This window comes from Thermobia domestica, chromosome 6 (genome assembly GCF_964235325.1).
Source record: "Thermobia domestica chromosome 6, izTheDome1.hap1.1, whole genome shotgun sequence".
NCBI lineage: Eukaryota > Metazoa > Arthropoda > Insecta > Zygentoma > Lepismatidae > Thermobia > Thermobia domestica.
Window position 1 is genome coordinate 78410474 of NC_137459.1, and position 21279 is coordinate 78431752.

The 21279-nt window shown below is 37.5% G+C and overlaps 1 protein-coding gene across 1 annotated transcript in view; it reads left to right on the top strand.

The window, feature by feature from the left end:
* The first annotated feature begins 14183 nt into the window (after window positions 1-14183).
* Window positions 14184-21279, top strand: part of LOC145688070 (DNA-(apurinic or apyrimidinic site) endonuclease 2-like) — a 39898-nt gene continuing 32802 nt past the window's right edge. Inside the window, exons 1-3 of the mRNA XM_081761785.1 lie at window positions 14184-14473; window positions 17667-17750; window positions 19425-19615. Of these exons, the coding sequence (XP_081617911.1) occupies window positions 14359-14473; window positions 17667-17750; window positions 19425-19615 (390 nt within the window). The 5' untranslated portion in view covers window positions 14184-14358. The remainder of the gene's footprint in view (window positions 14474-17666; window positions 17751-19424; window positions 19616-21279) is intronic.

Genomic DNA, 21279 nt, shown 5'->3' on the forward strand with positions numbered 1-21279 from the left:
GATCGCTTTTCAAGCCTTATAGTTGAGTTCTAATGATCTGAAACACATTTTAATTTTAATTTGATCAAATTTTTTAACATTTCGATTAAAGAAACGTGTAGGATCATGTTTCACACAGCGAAAAGGTCACTCACACTTCCAGGAACCAGTCCTATCGAACTGGTAATAAATCTCCCCCTTCCTAAAGTCATCTAATGGCTTGTCCGGCCACACCTGGCCCACGGGCAAGAAATGCGTCAGTCTACCAGTTGAATTAGACCTCCTGCGGTTTTATTGTTGACGACAAGACGCTCCAGGTCTACTCTCGCCATCGTGTTCAGAATTTCTCCTCGCTTTCGCGCACCCTCGCCAACGCTGTCGAAAATTATCCTCGCCCTTGCGTTATTGGGTGCGAGGAAATTTGAGGGGGAGAATGTCCTCGACAGGGTCTCTGGCCTAGACAAAATCCTAGACCTCAATATAGTCGTTCGGATCCGCCATTCATACTTCAATACCACCAACACAACTAGAGAAAGAACATCAGAAATCTAACCTCAATCCCGTAGAATCTTTACACCAGCAGGAAACTTTTTTTTTACAAAAAAAATTGTCTTCACTGGCCAATAAAATGGAAGCTCTCAGAATGCTCAGACTAATTTACGTAACGAAAATAGGAACAGTAATCGAGGGAATAAGCGACGAAATAGAAATTATCAGAACTGGATCATGTATAGAGGAAAAGAGGCGACATCACAAAACCGCCAACAAAGTCCACCAATAGAAAATCAAATACTGGCCTGCGCAATATGCCGAAACCGTAGGCACGGTGCTTCTAGATGCTTTAAACGTTAAAGAAACGAGTTGGGCTGCCCCTTGTAAGGGGGCGCAGTAGTCAAAACTTAGGCAATTCTAGTACCAGAAGAAAAACTATAAATAATCAGTAAATTAGGCAGATAAACAGTTCAAATGGACACTGGTCCAGCCTTTCCATCGGGGCCTTGCGAAAATTTCCTGGTGCTCAATTAATACCACATAAAGTATTCGTTAAAGGGACATCAAATAAAATTATTAACTTGAAGTACATAGCATTGATAACATTCAAGTTGGGCAGACGGCATTCTCCCATTACTTTCGTATAAGGAAGAAATCATGTATTCAAGTCATCATTTCTTTGACTTGCTTAAAGTCTTATATGTTACAGACGAAATTAAATGAAATGAAACCTTTTAAGTTTTACGTAACACGATTACGCAGGGTAGGGGAAAGGAGACGGTAATGATGAGAAATGAAGGAAATGGTGGAGTGAAGAAAATGGGAGGAAAATGGTATCCCACGCACACGTTGTTTGTCCACCACACATTTCACTTGATGCGAGCTGGGATCGAATCAGGGACCCCATGCACCAGAGGTGAACGCTCTACCACTGAGCCCCCGCGGCCCCATCTTACAATCGATTTAAGAAAGTATCTTACCTCACTGTATAAAGCATAAGAAGCCAACCCTACCGGAAAAGAAAAAAGAAAGCATCGACAAACGCACTAAGGTACTTCCACTTGTCCACACATATATTCCGAAGATAGCAAAAAGACCGATTGATAATTTTCCATCTTTGTTCGTATCGTTTCTTCAGTAGATCCTTGGCAAATACAAACTACAAACCATTGAGCAAAGAGTATATATAAACAACATAATTGTTAATTTTCAATCCAAATAGTTATTCTGTAACTTTAAGAAAGAATACACCAGTGGTGGATTTTGAGGCATATCAGGACTATTCTTTTGTAACAATGGTAGCGACCTCTATAGAAGGAAATCAAATTGTACAACAAAAGAGGAGGTGTTGAAATATGCCAAAACATTTTTCAAAATTATTCTCTTTGATATTAATCTTAATTTAGTATTGCGTGAAAGTCGGCCCCAGAATTATCACGAGGGAGCCCACTATATGGTGAACGGTTTCCTGATCGTGCTCAGCAGTCGAGAAAAATATTTCGTCGATTGGCACTTCGTGTGCAGAGGACTAGGCACGTCAATCCTCAACGCATCAAAGGTTAGCAGAATCAGGCGCCGTGTTCAGGATAAACAGTCTTCCGACATCCTTGCTGCGGTCCATGTGGATCCCCAAATCTCGACAAGACGATTAGCCAGGGATGCTGCTGTGGGCCACATGAGGATTATGCACAATAACGCTTTCCATCCTTACCATGTTCAACTGCATCAATAATTCCGAGAACAAGATTTCCACAACCGTCTGGAGTTTTGTCAGTGGATGAACGCCAGGAAACCATGTTTTCAGCAGAATATTTTGTGGAGAGATGAGCTGACCTTCAAGAGAAATGGAAATGTCAATGCTCACAACGCTCCCTATCGGTCCAACAAAAATCCTCATTGGGTATGTGAAGTTGATAATCAACATATCTGGAGTCTAAATATTGGATGTGTAGTGTTGCAAAAAAACGTTTTTTTTCTGTGAAGTTTTTTCAATAAAAACATAGTTTTTTTTTGGTTTTTTGAAATGTCTGTTTTTTGGGGGAACTTTTATTTATTGATTTATGTTGCAGATAAGTAAAATAATCAGCAGAACTTGACGCGAAGCTCTCGTATATCGTATATTTTTTGTACCTATACGAGCAAAACTGTGTGATTACCTTTTTCGGATCCAGGTCGTTTTTGGCGCTTTCCTACATTTATAGTTAGTGAGTTAATGCTCAAAAACATTTATCTGATTGATATGGTTAAAGCCCAGTTTCCTAGAAAAGGAAAATGACTATTTTCGATGTAAGTTACATTTCATTGTTGCCAACGGGAGGGAAATTATTGAGGGAAATGTAGGGTGAAAATTTACAAAAAAAATCTCTAACCGAAATTCAAGATTCTTTGTACCTAGCACAACTGTTGTCACATGAGTCCAGGTCACCTCAAAACATTTTTGGTGTGTTGACAAGGCACAGTGAAAACCTGAAGTCGCTGGCTTAAATACAAAGAGAGAAAGAAAAAATTCTGTCATCATACACATGAAATTTTGACAGTTTTTACGCCTCAGGAGCAAAAATCAACAGATACACAGGACCTACAGCTTCCCTAATTATTTTATTGAATTTTTTATGGTGCATCCTGTAGGCCAAAGGGGAAGGTTTCAGATAATTGTACGTTTGTTCTAATGTAGCCAGCAAGAGAGAAATAATAGAGGGGAACGGGGAATTTTCCGAATTTTTCACCGAAAAAATCGGGTATTAACTTTTCGGCTAGAAACACTGCCACCAGACAGATGCAATCTATCTCAGAATAAACTTTGGTACACCGCTAATATATCCCACAAGTATCATGGCGATATCTAAGGAAGTAAGCATGAAATTGTAAAAAAAAGTAACTCATTCTACCTTAGAAATTCACTATTTTCTTACCATTTCCAGAACATGGTTTATTATAAACCTCAATTGTATATCGCTAATTATCCTACTGAAACTTTTTATGGTGTGTTGTGTAGGCTAAGAACGAGGCTTTCAAGCAGTTGTGCGTTTGTTTGAATGTAGCCAACAAGAGAGAAAAACTAGAGACAAAAAGGAAATTTCCCAAAATGTTCCTCTAAAATCGGGTATTAAAATTTTCAGTAGCTGGTACCACTGCTACCAGACACACAAAATATATCTTGAAATAAACTTTGGTATCCCTATAATATATCCTGCAAGTATAGTGACGATATCTATTAAAGTAAGCATGTCATTTAAAAATATCTCATTCTACCTATAAAAAATCAGTTATCTTCCCACTTAGAAAACAAGGTCTAATGTAAACCTCAACTGTACTTCCCCCAATTATCTTATTGAAACTTCCTATAGTGTGTTATGTAGGGCAGGAACGATTCTTTCAGACGCTGGTAAGTTTGTTTCGATGTAGCCAGCAGAAGGAAAATAATGGGGACAAAACAGAATTTTTCAAAAATTTCTCTCTAAAATCGGGAATTAAAATCTTCTGTAGCTGGCACAACAGTTACCAGACAGACGCAAACTATCTTAAAATAAACATTATTACTCCTCTAATATATCCTACAAATATCATGGCGATATTTAAGAAACAAAGCTTCTGATAAAAAAAATAGATTACGGTAAACAGAAAAGTAGGGAAAATCTAAAAAATCAAGGGTTAGAAGCTAAATACGAATTTTTCGTTCTCTCACTAATTTCCCCACTGTAACGATCTGTGTCCGTTTTTGTTCAGTAAGGACGAATGTTCGACTGGCGTAAGTTGACTTGCGCTCGGACGTATAAATACTGATTTGTAAACAGAAATTTCGTATTTTTCCCAAACTTAAAGAAACTTTAATTTCCCTAGTTGGTAACACTACATGTAGGCCTGTCCAATTGATGTCAACAATTAGGAATCCATCCTAAGTATCTACCTGAAAAATCTTAAGTAGTGTTGCCACGAGACGAGACAGAATCCTGTTACACGAGACACGAGACGAGACGGGACGTCTCCTGAAATGTCTCGTCCTTTGTCTGGAAAATAAAAACGCTGGCGGGAATTGCCAAGATTGAAATTGCCAGTGGTCATATAGATTGCAAAACGAAAATCCCCTTTGTGAGAAAACATGTTGAAAAGCCTTCATAGAAAAGTGTCCTCTGTCTCTTGAATGAAATAATTGTGATACATGAGCTTCCAGAAATATCATCCCCAACCTCTTGTCCCAAATTCCCCTTGCTGTAAACTGAGGAATTCTATTTTTTTATTTCTGGCTAGAATGATGACAAAAAAGCAAAGACAGGGAAGATTTTTACAAGGTCAAGAAACCGAATGTAGCGTCTGGAGCTCACTGGGGTCGAGCTCAAGCGAAGCCACCAGTAGGACTTTTCTGATAATGTTCTGATCTTAAGAATGCTACGTCTATCCTTGCGTAAAAGGCAAAAGCTCGTCGAATAGTCGCTTCCTCAACCTCACAAAATATTATGAGGCTCCTGAGACAGTGCCAATGCAATAAACACAATCAATACGAATAAATAATTTTTCTCTGGATCACACCGATAGAAGTGGTCTGAACACGGAGCGGTGTGATTTATGATACTAAGGTCTGAGGCTACGGCCTCAGCAAGAGAGCGGTCGTTCAATCTGAGAGTGGCGCAATGAATCATTAACCCGACAGAGGTTATATTACAATATTACAGAAGGATACTTATAATTTAATTGTCCGCCGTGTTGTTAAATTATACACATGTATAGTTAGTTAAATACCTAATAAATATTTATAACTAAGGTGGATCACACTAGTGACGATAAGAAACACATCCAGGTTTTGTACATCAAAAGAGGGGAGTTCAAACACACCCCGATATCAATTATTACATCAAGAGGGCCGGACGAAATATTAAAGTAAGAGTGCGCCTCATCAAAATTGAGAGGGTTCAAGCGAATGGGCAATTACAGCTACAGAACAGTTGAACGACCAAACAATTAGAACCAATGATCATTTTAACACAATTAATTAATTTACTAGGGCTTAAAGAATATTCATTTACGTATTAAGTATTAAGCCAATTGAGGAAGCGACTCCCTTGGTCAAATGAAATATTATATTACAAATACCATATTGAAAAATCGCAAGGATAAGAAGACGGTACGTCGAGCTAAACAAGAGGATAACGAACACATGATTTACACTAAGAGGCACTTTCCTACCAAAGCCCTCTTACACTATTCGCTGGCGACACACAACACTACTGCAAATCGAATTACACAAATTTGTCACAGGTGACGAAATTAACTCACTCACTACAGTAATCTCTTGAAGTCAGAAAACTAGGAGCGTTAGTTGATAGCCCGAGCGGATTGGTTGAAAGATGTTAGTTCATACCTGTAGGTGGATGCAGAGGAGAGGTCAGCAACAGGCGTCTTAGTCGAGACAGGATCTTGACATACCTGGTCCGATGGAAGTCCCTCGAAGGGGGACGAGAGTCCCCAGGAGCCAATAGGACTGCGATACCAGACTACTTGTAGATTCACCCTCGCGACGATCCACCGTAAGGTGACTTACTACTTAATTCGCAGTGCGTGGTCCGAGTGGAGGCGTCTCTCTAGATATAAGGAGAGGTTGGGATTTTCTATCAGTCTGTTGTAGTAACAATAATATGACAATATTACGAATGTGTGACTAATTGTTTATTTGTCGAAGAGTTCAGTTTCTTTACAGACCGTAATGTCAAAAGTTTGAAAGGTCACAGGTAAATCAAAAATCAAGATTAAAGTTACAGGTTTCTACAGATCCATGATTGTTCGGGAGGTGTGGCATTTCCGAAGGAGTTGACATCAGAAAATAGTTTGTCGTTCCGTGAAAGTAGGTACGGAAGCAAGTAGTTTAGTCTACAGGATAATTCAGAATATTTAGGGCGATAGTGAATAAGTGTACAACAGCCCTCTGGGTAGGCCATATGAAACGTACTTACTTGTAGTCCAAACACAATTTGAATTATAGTTCCGGAAGGAGGGCGTAGTAACGGTCATCACGCCCTGATTAACTTGACACAGCACTTTAAAATCTTTCGTACTTCACTATACAACACACTAAGTCCAGGAGAGGCGATCACAATCAAGTATGCGTGCCAACAAATAGGCATAGTTTAACATATCGCTAAAGTAACTTAATGTAACTCTGCAAGAAGTGCAGAGGACTGCCTCCCACAATGGGAGGGAGCACTGCTACGTGCTCATCGTATAGTTCGGAGTTAATGAACCTCAAGAGAGCTCATTCCCGAGGTTTTATGTGTATCGAGCTTGGGTGTGTCATTATTGCATCAGGTTTTACAATAGTTAAATAAATTTCTTTAGAAGCTGGTTGGATGTTGATGAGGTAATGGTTTGGACCACTTGGTGAACTCTGATTGGCTAAAGGTGATCTCATACTATTTATGATAGGCGCGCGACAATTCTGATGACAATGAAGTTTCCAAAACGCACACACCTTCACAAGGGTAACATCAAGTAAAAAAAAAAAGTACAGACACAGATTCCAACCAAAACCAGTTAAGATTGCACAACATTATACAAAAAAAGGTGACATACGTCTCCACAAGTGCTCGGTTCAAAGGTCTTTAACAGCTGCGAAAGTATGAAGTCAGCGCTAAATATAGAATCTGAATTAATATCAGGAGTAATATTCTAAGAGGGTTTGGTAACATTAATGTCAGACTGATAATTCATCGTAAAACAGAGAAGTTATTTCAAAAGGGGAAAAGAGAGAGAAAAGAATCTTATCATCTCATAATTGGTCGTAAGAATTGAGGAGGATGTCTGCAACGGAGGTGAGGCAGACATCTCTGAATATCTATGGTCTTTACAAGATGTTTAAGAAATAAAATTATTCCACTGGATTCGTAAATGAAGAACTTTGAGAATAAGTTTCGGCGATACTCATATAACAATTGATTTAAACAAATTCGCGTAATGTATGTAGAGGAGAATAATTACAACAAATCTAAACATGCTAAAATGGAAAGTAGGTTTTTTGATTGGTATGGGTTAACACTGTGAAACCTAAAGGCTGGGATATATGAAATCAACGTGTACACACACATCTATCTATCTATCTATCTATCTATCTATCTATCTATCTATCTATCTATCTATCTATCTATCTATACCGACACTATAAAACAAGTGGGCTGGGATACGGTAGTGTCGCGGATGGTGACACCTTTACATCAAGCTTTGCTTGTCGTGTAAACATTATTTAACATTAGTGTTTTCATCTTCGATGTACCTATGAGCAATTTACTGTATATTAGTGTATTGAAACTGGTGAAACAAATTTCAATGTTTCAGAATGTAAAAAAAGGAAGCCAGGGTCGAGAAGCCTCAGACAACTAACAGCAGAGATATATTATCTTGTAAACTATTTGTCCTTGCCTTGTGAGCTTATTTGAATTTATTTTTAAGACCTTTAGGCAACTTTGGCCCACTCCGAATGGATGATGATGTGAAAATTAGTGGAATGAAGAAAGTGGTAGGATACAAGATAACTTCGAAAACACACACACACACACGATGTTTGTCCATCACAAAGCTCACATGGCACTAACCAAGATCGAACCGACTACCACACACACCAGAGGCGAATGCTTCACGGTGTAGCTACCGTGACATTTCTTGTCTTGTGTGTTCTGGGTAATAACTTAGTTGTATCTTGTTTAGCATGGTGTAGTTTGCTACATTTTACTTTCGTTCCCATGGTATGCTGCTATATTTTTACGAGACAAGACGAGACAAAGGGGACAAGACGAGACGAGACAAGACGGGACAGAACCTCTCGAGATGAGACACGAGACGGGACGAGCACATTTTCTCGAGACGAGACGAGGCAACCTGAAGTCTCGTCTCGTCTCGTCTCGTGGCAACACTAATCTTAAGGATATCTCTGTACAACATGGGAGCCCGAAGGTGGGGGCAGGGTGAGGCCCGGGCCCCCCTCTGGCTCACGAAAATGTATACGTAATACAGCAAATCATCTATATCAAATACCAGAAATACAAGACGTAATATAGCAACAATGGAGATGGGCTCTCCTCTAGAAAATTTTCTTCGGGCGCCCCTGCTGTACAACCAAGTAAAATAGAAAATAAAAAAGAAAATAGAAAAATACAGGGAAAATAGAAAAAAGACGATTCGAAATTCATTCGAAGACAATACTTTCCCACACGCACACACACACAAACAAATTTTCATGTATACTTGTATTTCTCGGTTGATATTAGTGAAGTACTGCTGACACTCGGATTATTAGTAGGTATGCTACTCATATATATTATAAAATATGTGTACCCTATCAGTATTTAGCGTTTAATTTATTTTGCATTTTACGGTAATTACACCTACCATAAAAACACTTCAAACTTAAATAGACGTTAGATACATTAGAAATGACTATTTGAAAAGAAAATGAAATTTAGAAAAAGAGAGCAATGATTTTTTTATTAAAAAAACGTACATTTCTGAAAAAAAAATACGAACGTCTTTTTTCTATTTACAACACTACTGGTGTGGTATAGCGGAAGGCCAAAAAATTGGTCCTTATTTCTTCGAAGGTACTTTAACAGGGATAGGGTACGTAATATTTTGTCAGATGTTCTTTGTGAGCTCTTGAAAGACGTCCCACTAGCAAGTCTTAAAACATATGGCTACAACAAGACGGTTGCCCTGCTAATTTGGAATAGTCACCAGACAAACTGTTGCTTGTTTATTATCAAATAGGAGGATCGGAAAAGGTGTCCTGTTTTCTGTGCAGCTCGTTCTTTGGACCTGACTACGCTCGATTTTTTATGTTGGAGACGTGTCAAGGAGCTGGCTTACCAAGAGTATACTACTATAAGGGAGGACATGATGGAGAGGATCCTAATATCTGCCTGGACTAAGTGCAAATGAACCGTTAAATGCAGTCAACAATGTTCCGGTACGCATTCGCATATGTATGTTGAACAATTCTTTGAACATTTATTGTCAGTTTTTTGAGTCCAAGTACGATATTTTGGTGAGAATGTTCAGAACTTGAAGTTGAAGCAATTTATTTTATTTATTATCTTCAGTTTGTTTATTTGTAATATTCTTAAAAAGTTATTTGTACAATGAGTTAATGAAAGTGATTTATATTAACATGTTTATATAAGTAGTTCGTTAAAAAAAAAACAGAAAAGTGATAGGGATTTCGTAAGTTTGAACTTTATTTTTATTGGATGCTTTATTGCTGGGACTTTACGCAGTGTGGATCCTACGCAGTTTGGACCCTACGCAGTTTGGATTCTATGCAGTTTGGATCCTACGCAGTTTTGGTCCTACGCCGTTACCCTGATATAATTTGTTTTAATCATGCACTCAAAAATATTTATTTATTATCTCTTTAATTTGTTTAACCTGTGCAGCTATCAATTAGAGCTATATTCATGGACTCCGCACGAGCGAAACTGCGTAGAATCCAAACTGTGTACGATCCAAACTGTGTACGATCCACACTGCGTAGGATCCACACTGCATAGAATCCAAACTGCGTAGGATCCACACTGCGTAGAATCCATACTGCGTAGGATCCACACTGAATATGACCAGGGGCGTCGCTAAGGGGGAAAGGGGTAGTCTCCCCTCCCAAAGTCACCGACTTCTGATCGACTTGGCATTTTCTTAGTTACCCAGTTGTTGTGAATTATCAATTCTCTTACTGACTTGTCAGTTGGTACAATTGAAGCTTTATGTAATTATTCTAGGTTTTTGGCTAGGTGGGATTTCGTCCCAAATTTACCAACTTCTTAACAAGTTGGCAAATTAAAATGCCTATTTGGCAGTTATTACTTAGAATACTGTCGTTACGTTCAATTGACTTTCTTGGCTTAGCATTTTCTTAGTTACCCAGTTGGTGTGAACTATCAACTCTTATACGTACTTGGCAGTTGGCACAGTTGAAGGTTTATGTAATTTTATTAGTTTTGGCTAGGTGGGGCTTCGTCACTAAATCAAAAAATTTGCTCAGCCTACGGTCTCGCACCTCATAAATCTATAAACATACCGAACTTCCAATTTTCTATTCCGATTTCAATTACGGTACCAAAAGCCAACGGTATAGTTCCAAGGATGCAAGGAATTTGAAATGATTTTATGTTTCCAAAAAGTCTATTTAAATTCCATTCATTTGCGACATCGTTATTTGTGAAACCTGAGAAAATACCTGTTCAAGTGCGTTAGATGCGATCCTTCATGGCTATCTGCAAAATATAACTAAAATAGACGCGCCATTTGCAAACCTGTGGAAGTGTTACGTTCAATTCGATTCTATTCGATTCTTCATGAATCCACCTGCGTTGGGTGCTTATAATATGGAAGTAAATTGTTATTTATACTCTACGATTATTAAAATATCAAACTTAAACTTACTCTAACATAAAATTTATACTGGTTTACTGTTCAAGTACAAGCGTTACGTGGGAAACAACTGACTAGAGTTTTAGTTGTTTTATTGTGTTTGCAGTAAAAACAATTTTTAATGGTTGTACACTATTGTGCACTAGTGACAGCGTGCTTTTGAACCTATGATGCTATCGGAAACGTACAATGATACCGACTTTGAACTTTTAATTCCAATTCTAGGTACCTAAAACATAAGATTTTATGTCCAAAAAACATCCATAAGAATAACATGGAGAAAATGTTCTCCTTCTCATTAGACCTCCTAAACACTAAAAATATTCACTTTTGGTACTTTTTTCGGTCTGTCATTTCCGGAAATGAACAAACATGCCAAATTTGAAGTTTCCACGTTAATCAGAAGTATGCGTTATTTTCTGCCAGTTCATATAGTTTTATATATTATATATTTATACAATTTTATGGCGTTAGCGGCATCGACAGCCTTAAGCCCGTCACGTTTCATGAATGACGTCTCTCGGCAAGCACATAATCCGGGCAGGGAAAAGGAAGGAAGCGGTGTGGGGACCTATATGAGAGGTACCATTCCGGCATTTGCCTGATGTGAGTGAGGAAAATCCAGGAAAAAACTCACTCGGGATAGCTGGCCTGAAAAAATTGTACACCTTTTCGACCTACTGGGAATCGAAAACGGCACCGCTCTTGCCTTCGGCGCGAGTGTTAGCGACTACGCCAAAAGAGCTTCCTATGCAGTTTGGATCCTACTCAGTGTGGATCCTACGCATGTAACCTGTTCGCCCCCACTTTTTCCCGTGAATAAACCCCGAACCATCGTTAGTAATAGACATCGGTGTGTCTTCTGTCTCTGACATGGGTGATCTGATAGTAGCAAATCAACAACAAACAACAGACGTAGATGCCAAACCGTAAAACTTAATGAAAGGTGTTTCCTGTAAAAGTTGTTTCTTTTTCAATAATCCTTCCAAAGAAATCGAAAATGATGCAACTTTCCATGTGAAATTTTGGAATTGACCCCCCATAGAGGTATTCCCGCTACAACACTGGATATGGAAGCATCACCATTTGATTCTTCACATACGATTTGGTGATTCATTTTTTTTTGTTTGAAATGACTACGTGCACTACGAGTAGAGAAAAAATGCCTGGGACTGTTGGTCTGATACACCAGATATATATATATATATATATATATATATATATATATATATATATATATATATATATATATATATATATATATATATATATATATAAACCCCTCCCTTCCCCTACATTGCACCGTCAAGCTGAAATAATAAAAATCATCTGAGCCCCGAACTTTATCTATGTTGAAAATTTGATCGAGATCGGTCGGGTGGTTCAAGAATTATTGGGCCTTATGCAGAGACGTTGTGACGTGTGATTAGTGTCATATTAAAGAGGTCGACTAACATATGTTTGCTGTAGTAGTCAAGCCTTTAGTATGACGCTAGTATTACATCAAAACGACTCTGCATAAGGCGGATTAAGTTTTATTCATTTTTATATATACCTCTCCCTCTCCTCCCCCTTCCCCAAGTCCTACTGTCAAAGTAAAATAATAAAAAGCTTTACAGTCTCGAACCTTATCTATGTTGAAAACTTGATTGAGATCGATCGGTTCATATCCGAGTTCTTACGTTGAATAATTCGTCTGCTATAGCTGCTACCTTTTTTTTTTTTTTTTTTTTTTTTAGCATTTTCACAAATACTTGATTGGCAACAATGACGAACGCAGCTGCAATCAGGCTGGATTGCTCTAGTTACGGCTTCATCCCTATATACGACGAAGTCAAGAGAACTCGCGGGCGGCCCCTATAAGGGTCCTACTCGCGTTAAAAGTAAAAAAATAGTTCAAACAACCACTAAAAAATGCTCGCTTTGCAAAAATTGCTCACAGCGCTGCTGTGTAGACCGATCCACCTACAAAGATTGTTGGGTTCACCAACGCACACACACACAACTCACACATGCCTCGAGTGAAATTATAAGTTGTCTGAATCCGATTTAAACTAGTCGCTGAGCAAAACAATACGTTTATTTAAAAAATAACAACGTGTAACAGTTTCGCCAACTATCCACTTGGTTTCATCATATACTATAGGATAGTTACGTAAGATTTATAGTGCGTGCTCCCATCTGAATCCGCCACTGAGTTGATTGAAACATTTGATGAGACAAAGTAATTATCGATAAGTACTACGTTTCTAAAATATTTTAATTAGTAGCAATATGGCAAGTATTGAGCAGGAGGACCAAAGTTTTGAGTATGATGTGTCCCCCTTTAACTCCGCAATTGCGTCTAATATTTAGAGAATCCACTTGATATTTAAGATTTTGCAACGTTCAGACGGTGGCTATTTGTTGGTTGATGTTAATCGATCCTTAGTTTTTCCTGTTGATCATAGGAATGTTTGTTTGGTTGGACTAATCAGTTTCACCAACTACCAGGTTTTGTCTCTAAATTAGGGGAAGTTTTACCTCAGGAACAAGTAGTGTCTACGAGGATTTCGTGGAGCACACTCAGTGGTAGAGCGTTCATCTCCGGTGCTTGGGGGTCCCAAGTGCGATCCCAGCTCGAGCCGTGTGGGCTTTGTGGTGGACAAACACAGTGCTCGTGGGTTTTCTCGGGGTTCTCCCGTTTCCTCTCACTTTCTTCATTCCACCATTTCACTCATTTCTCATTATCACCGTCCCCTTTAGCCTAACCGGCATAACTATAGATGTTAAACTTAAAGATTTAATTTTTTCCTGGAGCAGTTATATCTAATTCCTTTTATTTCCCATGCAATCTTGTGATTTTACTTTACCTATATATAGCCATTACTCTCTTGTCCGCTCTTCAGTAACCATTCTTGGAGGAAGTCACATTAGTAAATAATAATAATAATAATAATAATAATAATAATAATAATAATAATAATAATAATAATAATAATAATAATAATAATAATAATAATAATAAGTCCTGATTCTTCTACAGAGACATTAGGACAAAAGATAAACCTTCTTTCCGTAGCTTTTAACGATAGAAAAGTTTATATCTGGGAGTTATAAACTCAAGAGCCGCCACTGCTCTCCTCCCTTATCCCTAGTTTCCTCCTTGTCCACAAACAAATTTACTTTCTCATAACTCTCAAATCTATTATATATCTCATTTTTATAATCGAACTAAGTTCTGAAATATCTTAAAATTTAGAACGGTTTTAATGACACTTTGATGGTTTTGAGAGAAAAATATGTTTAACAGGTTGGTATCACTGTAAGAAACAAAAGTGAAGCACGTGGAGTTCGACACCGCTTCCGTATGATGTAAATTTGAAGTGTTAGTGAATGTAGACTTGTTAACAACTTGTTTGAGCATTAAAAGTTGAGGAGGCAGGATAGACATATCAATCAGACGAAAGTTACAGTTTCTGTGCTGCTAATTTAGTTATTGTCACGATGAAACTTATATCGTGGAATGTCAACGGAATTCGGTCGCTGGGAGGAAATTTACGCGACCGTTTGAATGAGTTCGAAGCTGATGTGATTTGTTTCCAGGAAACAAAAATTACTAGTAAGAAAATGCAATAAAATATTTGATTATAGGTTGGGACATTAAAAGATTTATTGTGCGTATGATTGATGCAGATTTATTGTACGGATCCAAACAAATTAATTGCATAAAAACTTCTTTTAAGTAATTTGACTTTGTGTCTTAAAGAATCAGTCTTGGGGTGTGAATTTGCATTCCTCTGTGTAGATTCTGATTAGGATGGCATCAGTGTACATACACGATAAGAACTATTGTGCAAAAAACACTAACCAACTTTTAAGTGGTGACTAAAATGCACGAATGCTTTCTAACCGATTCAGCAAGAGCGCAGCAGATGGGACCGTGGATAGTGGGGTGGGGTGGGGGTTACGTCCGTAGTGAGCAGGTGCGTTAGCGACGGTGCGTATACACATAAGCAGAACAAGTGATTGATATAGTATACATGAAGCTGCATGAGTTCCCGAAGGAGCAGGACGCTCATACTTTTAGGGATTATTCATTGAGTATGTACGAACTTCAAAATGGGGTAACAAAGAGACTTTTATTTACTTATCGACTGATACGAAAATAAAAAAGGACGTACCTGTACTTTATATCTGCATGTGTAGTGCCCTTGTACTTTATATATGATTATGTGTGTGTGGGGGGGGGGGGGAATTTAACGCATATCGCATGTCTTCTGCACATGGATACTTCTTACTATTGCACTACGTAGAAAATTTATGATATTTCATGTAGAAGTGGTAATAGAACACAAAAGAAACGCAGATCAGGAGGTTCTCCTGTATACTATTACCCACCTTACATTTTTGAGTATGTATTTGTACGTTATTAAGGGAGTTATAAGTAATATTCCGATACGTTTTTATTGGTTGCACATGTGTGTTCCAAAATAACACATTAGTAACTTAAATGTCACAAATATGTGAATCCCTTAATTCTCGCAACTTCTATGGTTGCACTTCGTGAGCTAACATTCTGACTGCAGATATTTCACTTTACTGTATATGTGATCAATGGCTTCGCTATGAGTGAATCCGTGCTTAACAGGTTAGATTTTTATTAATGTATTTTAATGTAGATACGCATCTCTCAAGTAAGAACACAATATATTTCGTTTATTTACACACTAGTCTATTAAAATATGATTACAAATTTGCCCTATAAGTAGTACAAATATGTGGATCCGTACTGAAAATCTGTACCCTTACAGTTGGCCACGAAATACAAGTTGGTTAGTCTCTTTTGCACAATAGTTCTTATAGTGTTACGTACACTCAAGCCCTCCTAAGGTGAATCTGTACAGAGGAATGCAAGTCCACACCCTAAAATTGACTGTTTAAGATACAGAGACTTGGTTTACGTACTGATGCAATGAATTTATGTATGGATCCGTACAGTAAATCTGCACCGTATGATTAACTACATTGACAACTAATTTATTCTGAAAATCAATTTACTAATCACCAGAAAATTTTGTGTATATTAAAATGGGTGCAGAAGGAGAACAACTCAACATGGGAATTTTAGAGCTAAAATTGTTACTGTATAAAGGAAGAGTAATCCGATGTAAACTTCTTTGAGAGAGTGAGTACATACACCACTGACTTAGGTGTGCACGAGCAAAGTACCTTAAACAATTGTATACTGGCTGACCCTTTTCGTTGGCCAAGCAACTACACTTTACAGTGGGTTACAAAACAAATGTTGTGCAAGCATATCTAGCGGGATGAATATCCCTGATTGCCTATTTAAGGCGTTCAGAGACTTAGTTGATAGTATTATAGCTTATAATTCTATATTACTGGAACATTATAATTCTGTAATAAACTAATAGTAATAATTTTGGCACTGATTAAGAATGGTCCGTCATAAAAATAGTAACTTTACGGTTAAAATTACCGATGCATATGAAGAAGGGTTGTGTAGGATATTAAATTCCACTGTCTGAGGAATTTTCACAAAGTAGGAAACCATTACAAGGGCTATACTAGGGTAAAAATTAATGAGTGCATATCAAAGAGACATCTGTGTAACATACGAATTTCTAACGGCTCAGTGTTTCAGCACAATGAAAGGGAAGTGTATTTTATGTTTCCAAATATAGAGTTGCGAGTGTGGAACGATTACAAGTGCTCTAATCTATGTAATATCAGATTTTTTTGTTTTTGTTTTTGTTTTTTTTTCTTTTTTTTTTGTTTTTGCACTATCCTCGTTTATGAGCATATCTTCCGTCGGTGACGCGCCTGCTCCCTGCAGATGCACCTCCTCACGGGGCCCTGTGCTGCAAGAGTCAAGTGAATCTGCACATATAAATAAAACTCCTACATATATATATGTATGTGTGTGTGTGTGTGTGTGCCATAATATATATAAAGTGAGCATTTTAAAGACGAGTGTAGACACATAGACATAATTAGAAGTTTAAGTAAATTTTTGTGATCGTTTTTGGCAATACCGTGGCATGAAATCTCCAGTTATACGTTGCGTCTTATTTTTTACAAAGTATCGGTGTATTTCTTTCTTTTTCCTTCTCTCTCTCTCTCGTACGTGCCGTTTGAGAGTTCGATTCTCATTGCCGCGATTATACTGAAAATCTGAAACGTGAGGGTAAGCAAGCTTGAAAATTACGGAAAGAGCCGTTAAGGAAGAATACAAACGTATTTTATGCGTTATTAAATAAAGAGTTACAGAAAAGATCGATCAAATGTTTCGTGTGGAGTATTGTACTCTAGAAGAAACGTGCACATTACGAACGAGCAAAGGGAGACAACAAAAAGCATTTGAAATATGGTTTTAGATATGAGTAGATAAAATTAGACAGCAGGATTGTAAAGCCACTGAAGAGGTATCAGCAGAAATATATGCAAAGACTAGAGATAAGTGTATCCGTAATCTGTGTCACGGCTTGAAATCTTAATTTCTAGTTGTTATATACCGTCTCGGTCGGTGAGAGAACTGTTCACTGTACCTCTGTTCTATTAGTTTAGGAGTCGCACCAACTGCGCCTTTGGGCATAACACGTAATACAAGTATTCAATAGATTGAGGTTAGTCTAATGGTTCAAGAGTACACATTATAATATTGTAATTTCAGTTGCTTGTGGTTGAAGTAACAGTTGTTAATTAAGGATAGACAGTGTCATAATACTCTTTACTGGTTCATCAGTATGATATACCATAAAAAATGTATAACACAAAAATTTTCTTTGCAGGGGACATGATCACAGAATGTATTGGTCTCGTGGAAGGTTACAACGCCTATTTTAGCTTTTCACGAAAAAAGAGTGGTTACTCAGGTTAGTATAACTTGTAAATTATTCATTGTTGCTTTGGAAAATTCAAGATTACTAATAAAACTCCAACTGACCAAAGCAGAATATATATATATATATATATATATATATATATATATATATATATATTTGTGTTACAGTTTCGGCTATGTAACATAGTCTTCCTCAGGCACATTATCCAGGTTAGTATAATCATTATTTTTAAGAGTTGAGCAACAGCGAGGTTATGAAGGACTGGGGCTTGATTCCGGTACAGTTGGCGGGTGCACAAACTATCATGGAAGATCAATTCTCACAGTACAAACAGTTCCCTACCGTACTCACTCGTTTTCAAGAAAGTTGGACTACACGACCTTGCCACCGGCCACAGCTATATATTTATAAAGAAAAATAAACTTACGGATTCAGTCACTTACTCATTAACATTACCAGATTTCCGAAACCATTAGTTATAGGAACTAGACATTTTGAATAAATGTTTTATTTGACCCTAGGCTGCGGATAAAGAAGAGTTTTTTCGAAAGGCAAGGAAATGGATGAAGCCTTGAACATACTGAGGATTCCGGGCTTGAGTCATTAATTTAATATATATATATATATCGACACTTTTTGAGCCGTTTTTTAAGAACTTCTTTCTATAAGCACTTTGAAAAGTTATTTATCATTTGGAGAAATGAAATAGATGAAATCTTTAATTTAACGCCTCATTTGTTATGCCTTGTAGGCTAAAGAAGACTGATGACGAACGAAAGTAAATAATCATGAAAAAGTCTATCACTTTCTAGAAATTTTCGATTGGAATTTTCATGTGCAGTTTAAAAAAAGGAAAAAAAAATGTAGCACTACAAAGTATGAGGGTCACTGCCAATGGTAAATGAGCCTTTATTTTTTTTGGAAGAAATGTTTATTTATCTTGTATACTGCATGTATAGCAAATACACTGTAAACTAGCAGATTGTTGTATTTTCCTAACGGTGACACACACAGTCTGTATATATGTAATACACCGTGTTTCAAAAGGAATGACCTGATTTTGGACGGTAATAATTTATGGAACATGAGTGTTTCAATGGGCGTATTCTAGTGTTTCAGAAAATCGCCGTTAAATGTCAGTCAATGCGTCTTCTCAGTTTGCAGTCAATCAGAAGTAAGGTGGTGTCCTCCCAACACAAGGCGTTTTGTGTGCTGCCATTTGCAAAGACTGAGTCAGTGATTTCGGTCCAGCGATCTTTTCGTCGGCGTTTTGGCATTGATCCGCCTGCACCCAAAAGCATTCGTTGATGGTATCGCCAATTTGAAGAGACAGGATGCTTGTGCAAAAGTAAGAGTGAAGGTCGGGCTCGCACTTCCGATGAAATGCTGCAATTTAGCTATCGTCTAGATATTGTTCGTGCGGCAGCTGGTGGACACATAGAGCATTTGTAATAGCATAGCTAAAACTTGAAGATTTTGTGAGTATTTTGCAGTTTATCCCATTTTTGTAGTATGCTTTTATCAATACATCTGGACTTTTAAAATCAGACCATTGTCTTTGAAACACGCTGTACTTGTAATTATCTTTAAATTCGGGAAATATATAAAATTTTTCCGTGTGACCTCAACATCCTAAACATGTACATATAATATTACTTTTCGGCCAGCCTGTAGCTTTCCTAATGATGAGCGTTTCGATTTCAGGTGTTGTAACATACTGTAAGGACAGCTTTACTCCCAACAAAGCAGAGGAAGGCCTTGGCGGAGTGTTGCCTTCCGCAGGTTTCATCGACAGTGTTGGTTGCTATGATAATATAGCCGAAGAATTTGATAGAAAAGAACTTCAGGAACTGGATGCTGAAGGAAGATGCATGATCACCCAGCATCAGATACAGGTAAGTAATATGCTTTTGGCTATAGAAGACAGACGTTAATACTGCACAATGTGGTGTAAAATTATATAACCATTTTTCATGTGTGGAACAATGGAATACTCCTATATTGAAACATAATTATCACTTGAAACACAAATAACTTAAAATCAAACGTTTGTAAAGTAATCAATAAACTCAAACGGTTTTCATCTCGCTCTTCTGGATTCTGTAGTTTAATTCAAACGAAGATATTAAACGTTAAGGGTTCTCAATACTTTCAGGACACGTGGTTTAGTGGAAAGAGGATGCATGAAAGTTAATTATAAATACATCTGTGGTATTTAAGTAGAAGTGATCAAAAAAATCATTATTATTCACAGAAAAACTAGTTGAAATGCTTCCTCATCACAGGGGGAAAATAAGTTTTGGTAAAGTGTTTGAACCCTTTTCCCCCTTAGGATACTAATGAGAGATGAATTTGGACTTAAAGATTGTCGGGACTTAAATGAATTTGGACTTAAAGAGGGCTTCGAGATTGTCAGTATTCATCTCAGTGATCCCGAAAGCTATGGATTGGACACTAAATTGGTATCCCCGGTGGCTGTAACGCTCTCCTAGCCGGTGGAGCTTAAAACTTCTCTTGAAAAATCGCTACGTGGCTCAGTGGTAGAGCGTTCAACTCTGGTGCATGGGTTTCTCGGGGTTCTCCCATTTCCTCCCACCTTCTTCATTCCACCATTTCTCATCATCACCGTCTCCTTTAGCCTACCCGGCATAAGCATGAGACGTAAAACTTAGACTTTTTTTTGGACACTAATATTGATTTTTTAAAAATTATTTTTTCATGTCACCACTACTAGGAACTCGTAACATGTAGTTTGTTGAGTTTGACACAATTGTATATATTCCAGGGTTTGAAAAAACGCAGGTATTTTTGAAAAAACCCAACCCACCTGTCCCATATGGGTTTTTCGGGTTTTATTGTTTTTTTCGGGTTTAATTGGGTTTTTTCGAAATATTTCAATGTCTTTGGGGTAAAAGTATTAAAATCTGATTTATATTTTAAGATTGTCATTGTCGCAACTTGCAACAATTCTCTGTTCACTACTGTTTTGAAAAAGTGGCTGCCATTTTGAAATTTTACATTGAATCGCCGAGAAGATCTATACAGCAAATTTAGAATGTCTCTAGCTTCTACCCTCAAAGTTTCAACTTAAAAGTCCGAAAATTGCACCCTTTAGCGTGGATACACGCTAGTTGAAAGATGGCCGCCATTTTAAAATTTTACGTTGGATCGCCACCAAAATACATATACAGCTAATTTAGTGCCTCGTGCTTCTCTCTGAAAATGTGTTTTTAAAAGACCGAAAATCGCGCTTTGTAGCGTGGATACCCGCTATTTAAAAAAAAAAAGCCGCCTTTTTGAAATTTTACGTTAGTATGCTGCCAAAATCTATGCAGGAAATTTAGTGTATCTCGTGCTTATACCCTGAAAATTTAAACTTAAAAGACCGAAAGTTGTACCCTGTAATGTGTGTGTGGTAGTGGCAGACAAACGAACAAATGTAGATCGAATCATTCCAGGAGCCTCAGTAACTTTGGCAAATATAGTATGAATACCAAATATATTAATTTAGAACAAAGATATAATTCACGTATTATAAAATAAATGTTTCAAAATATCT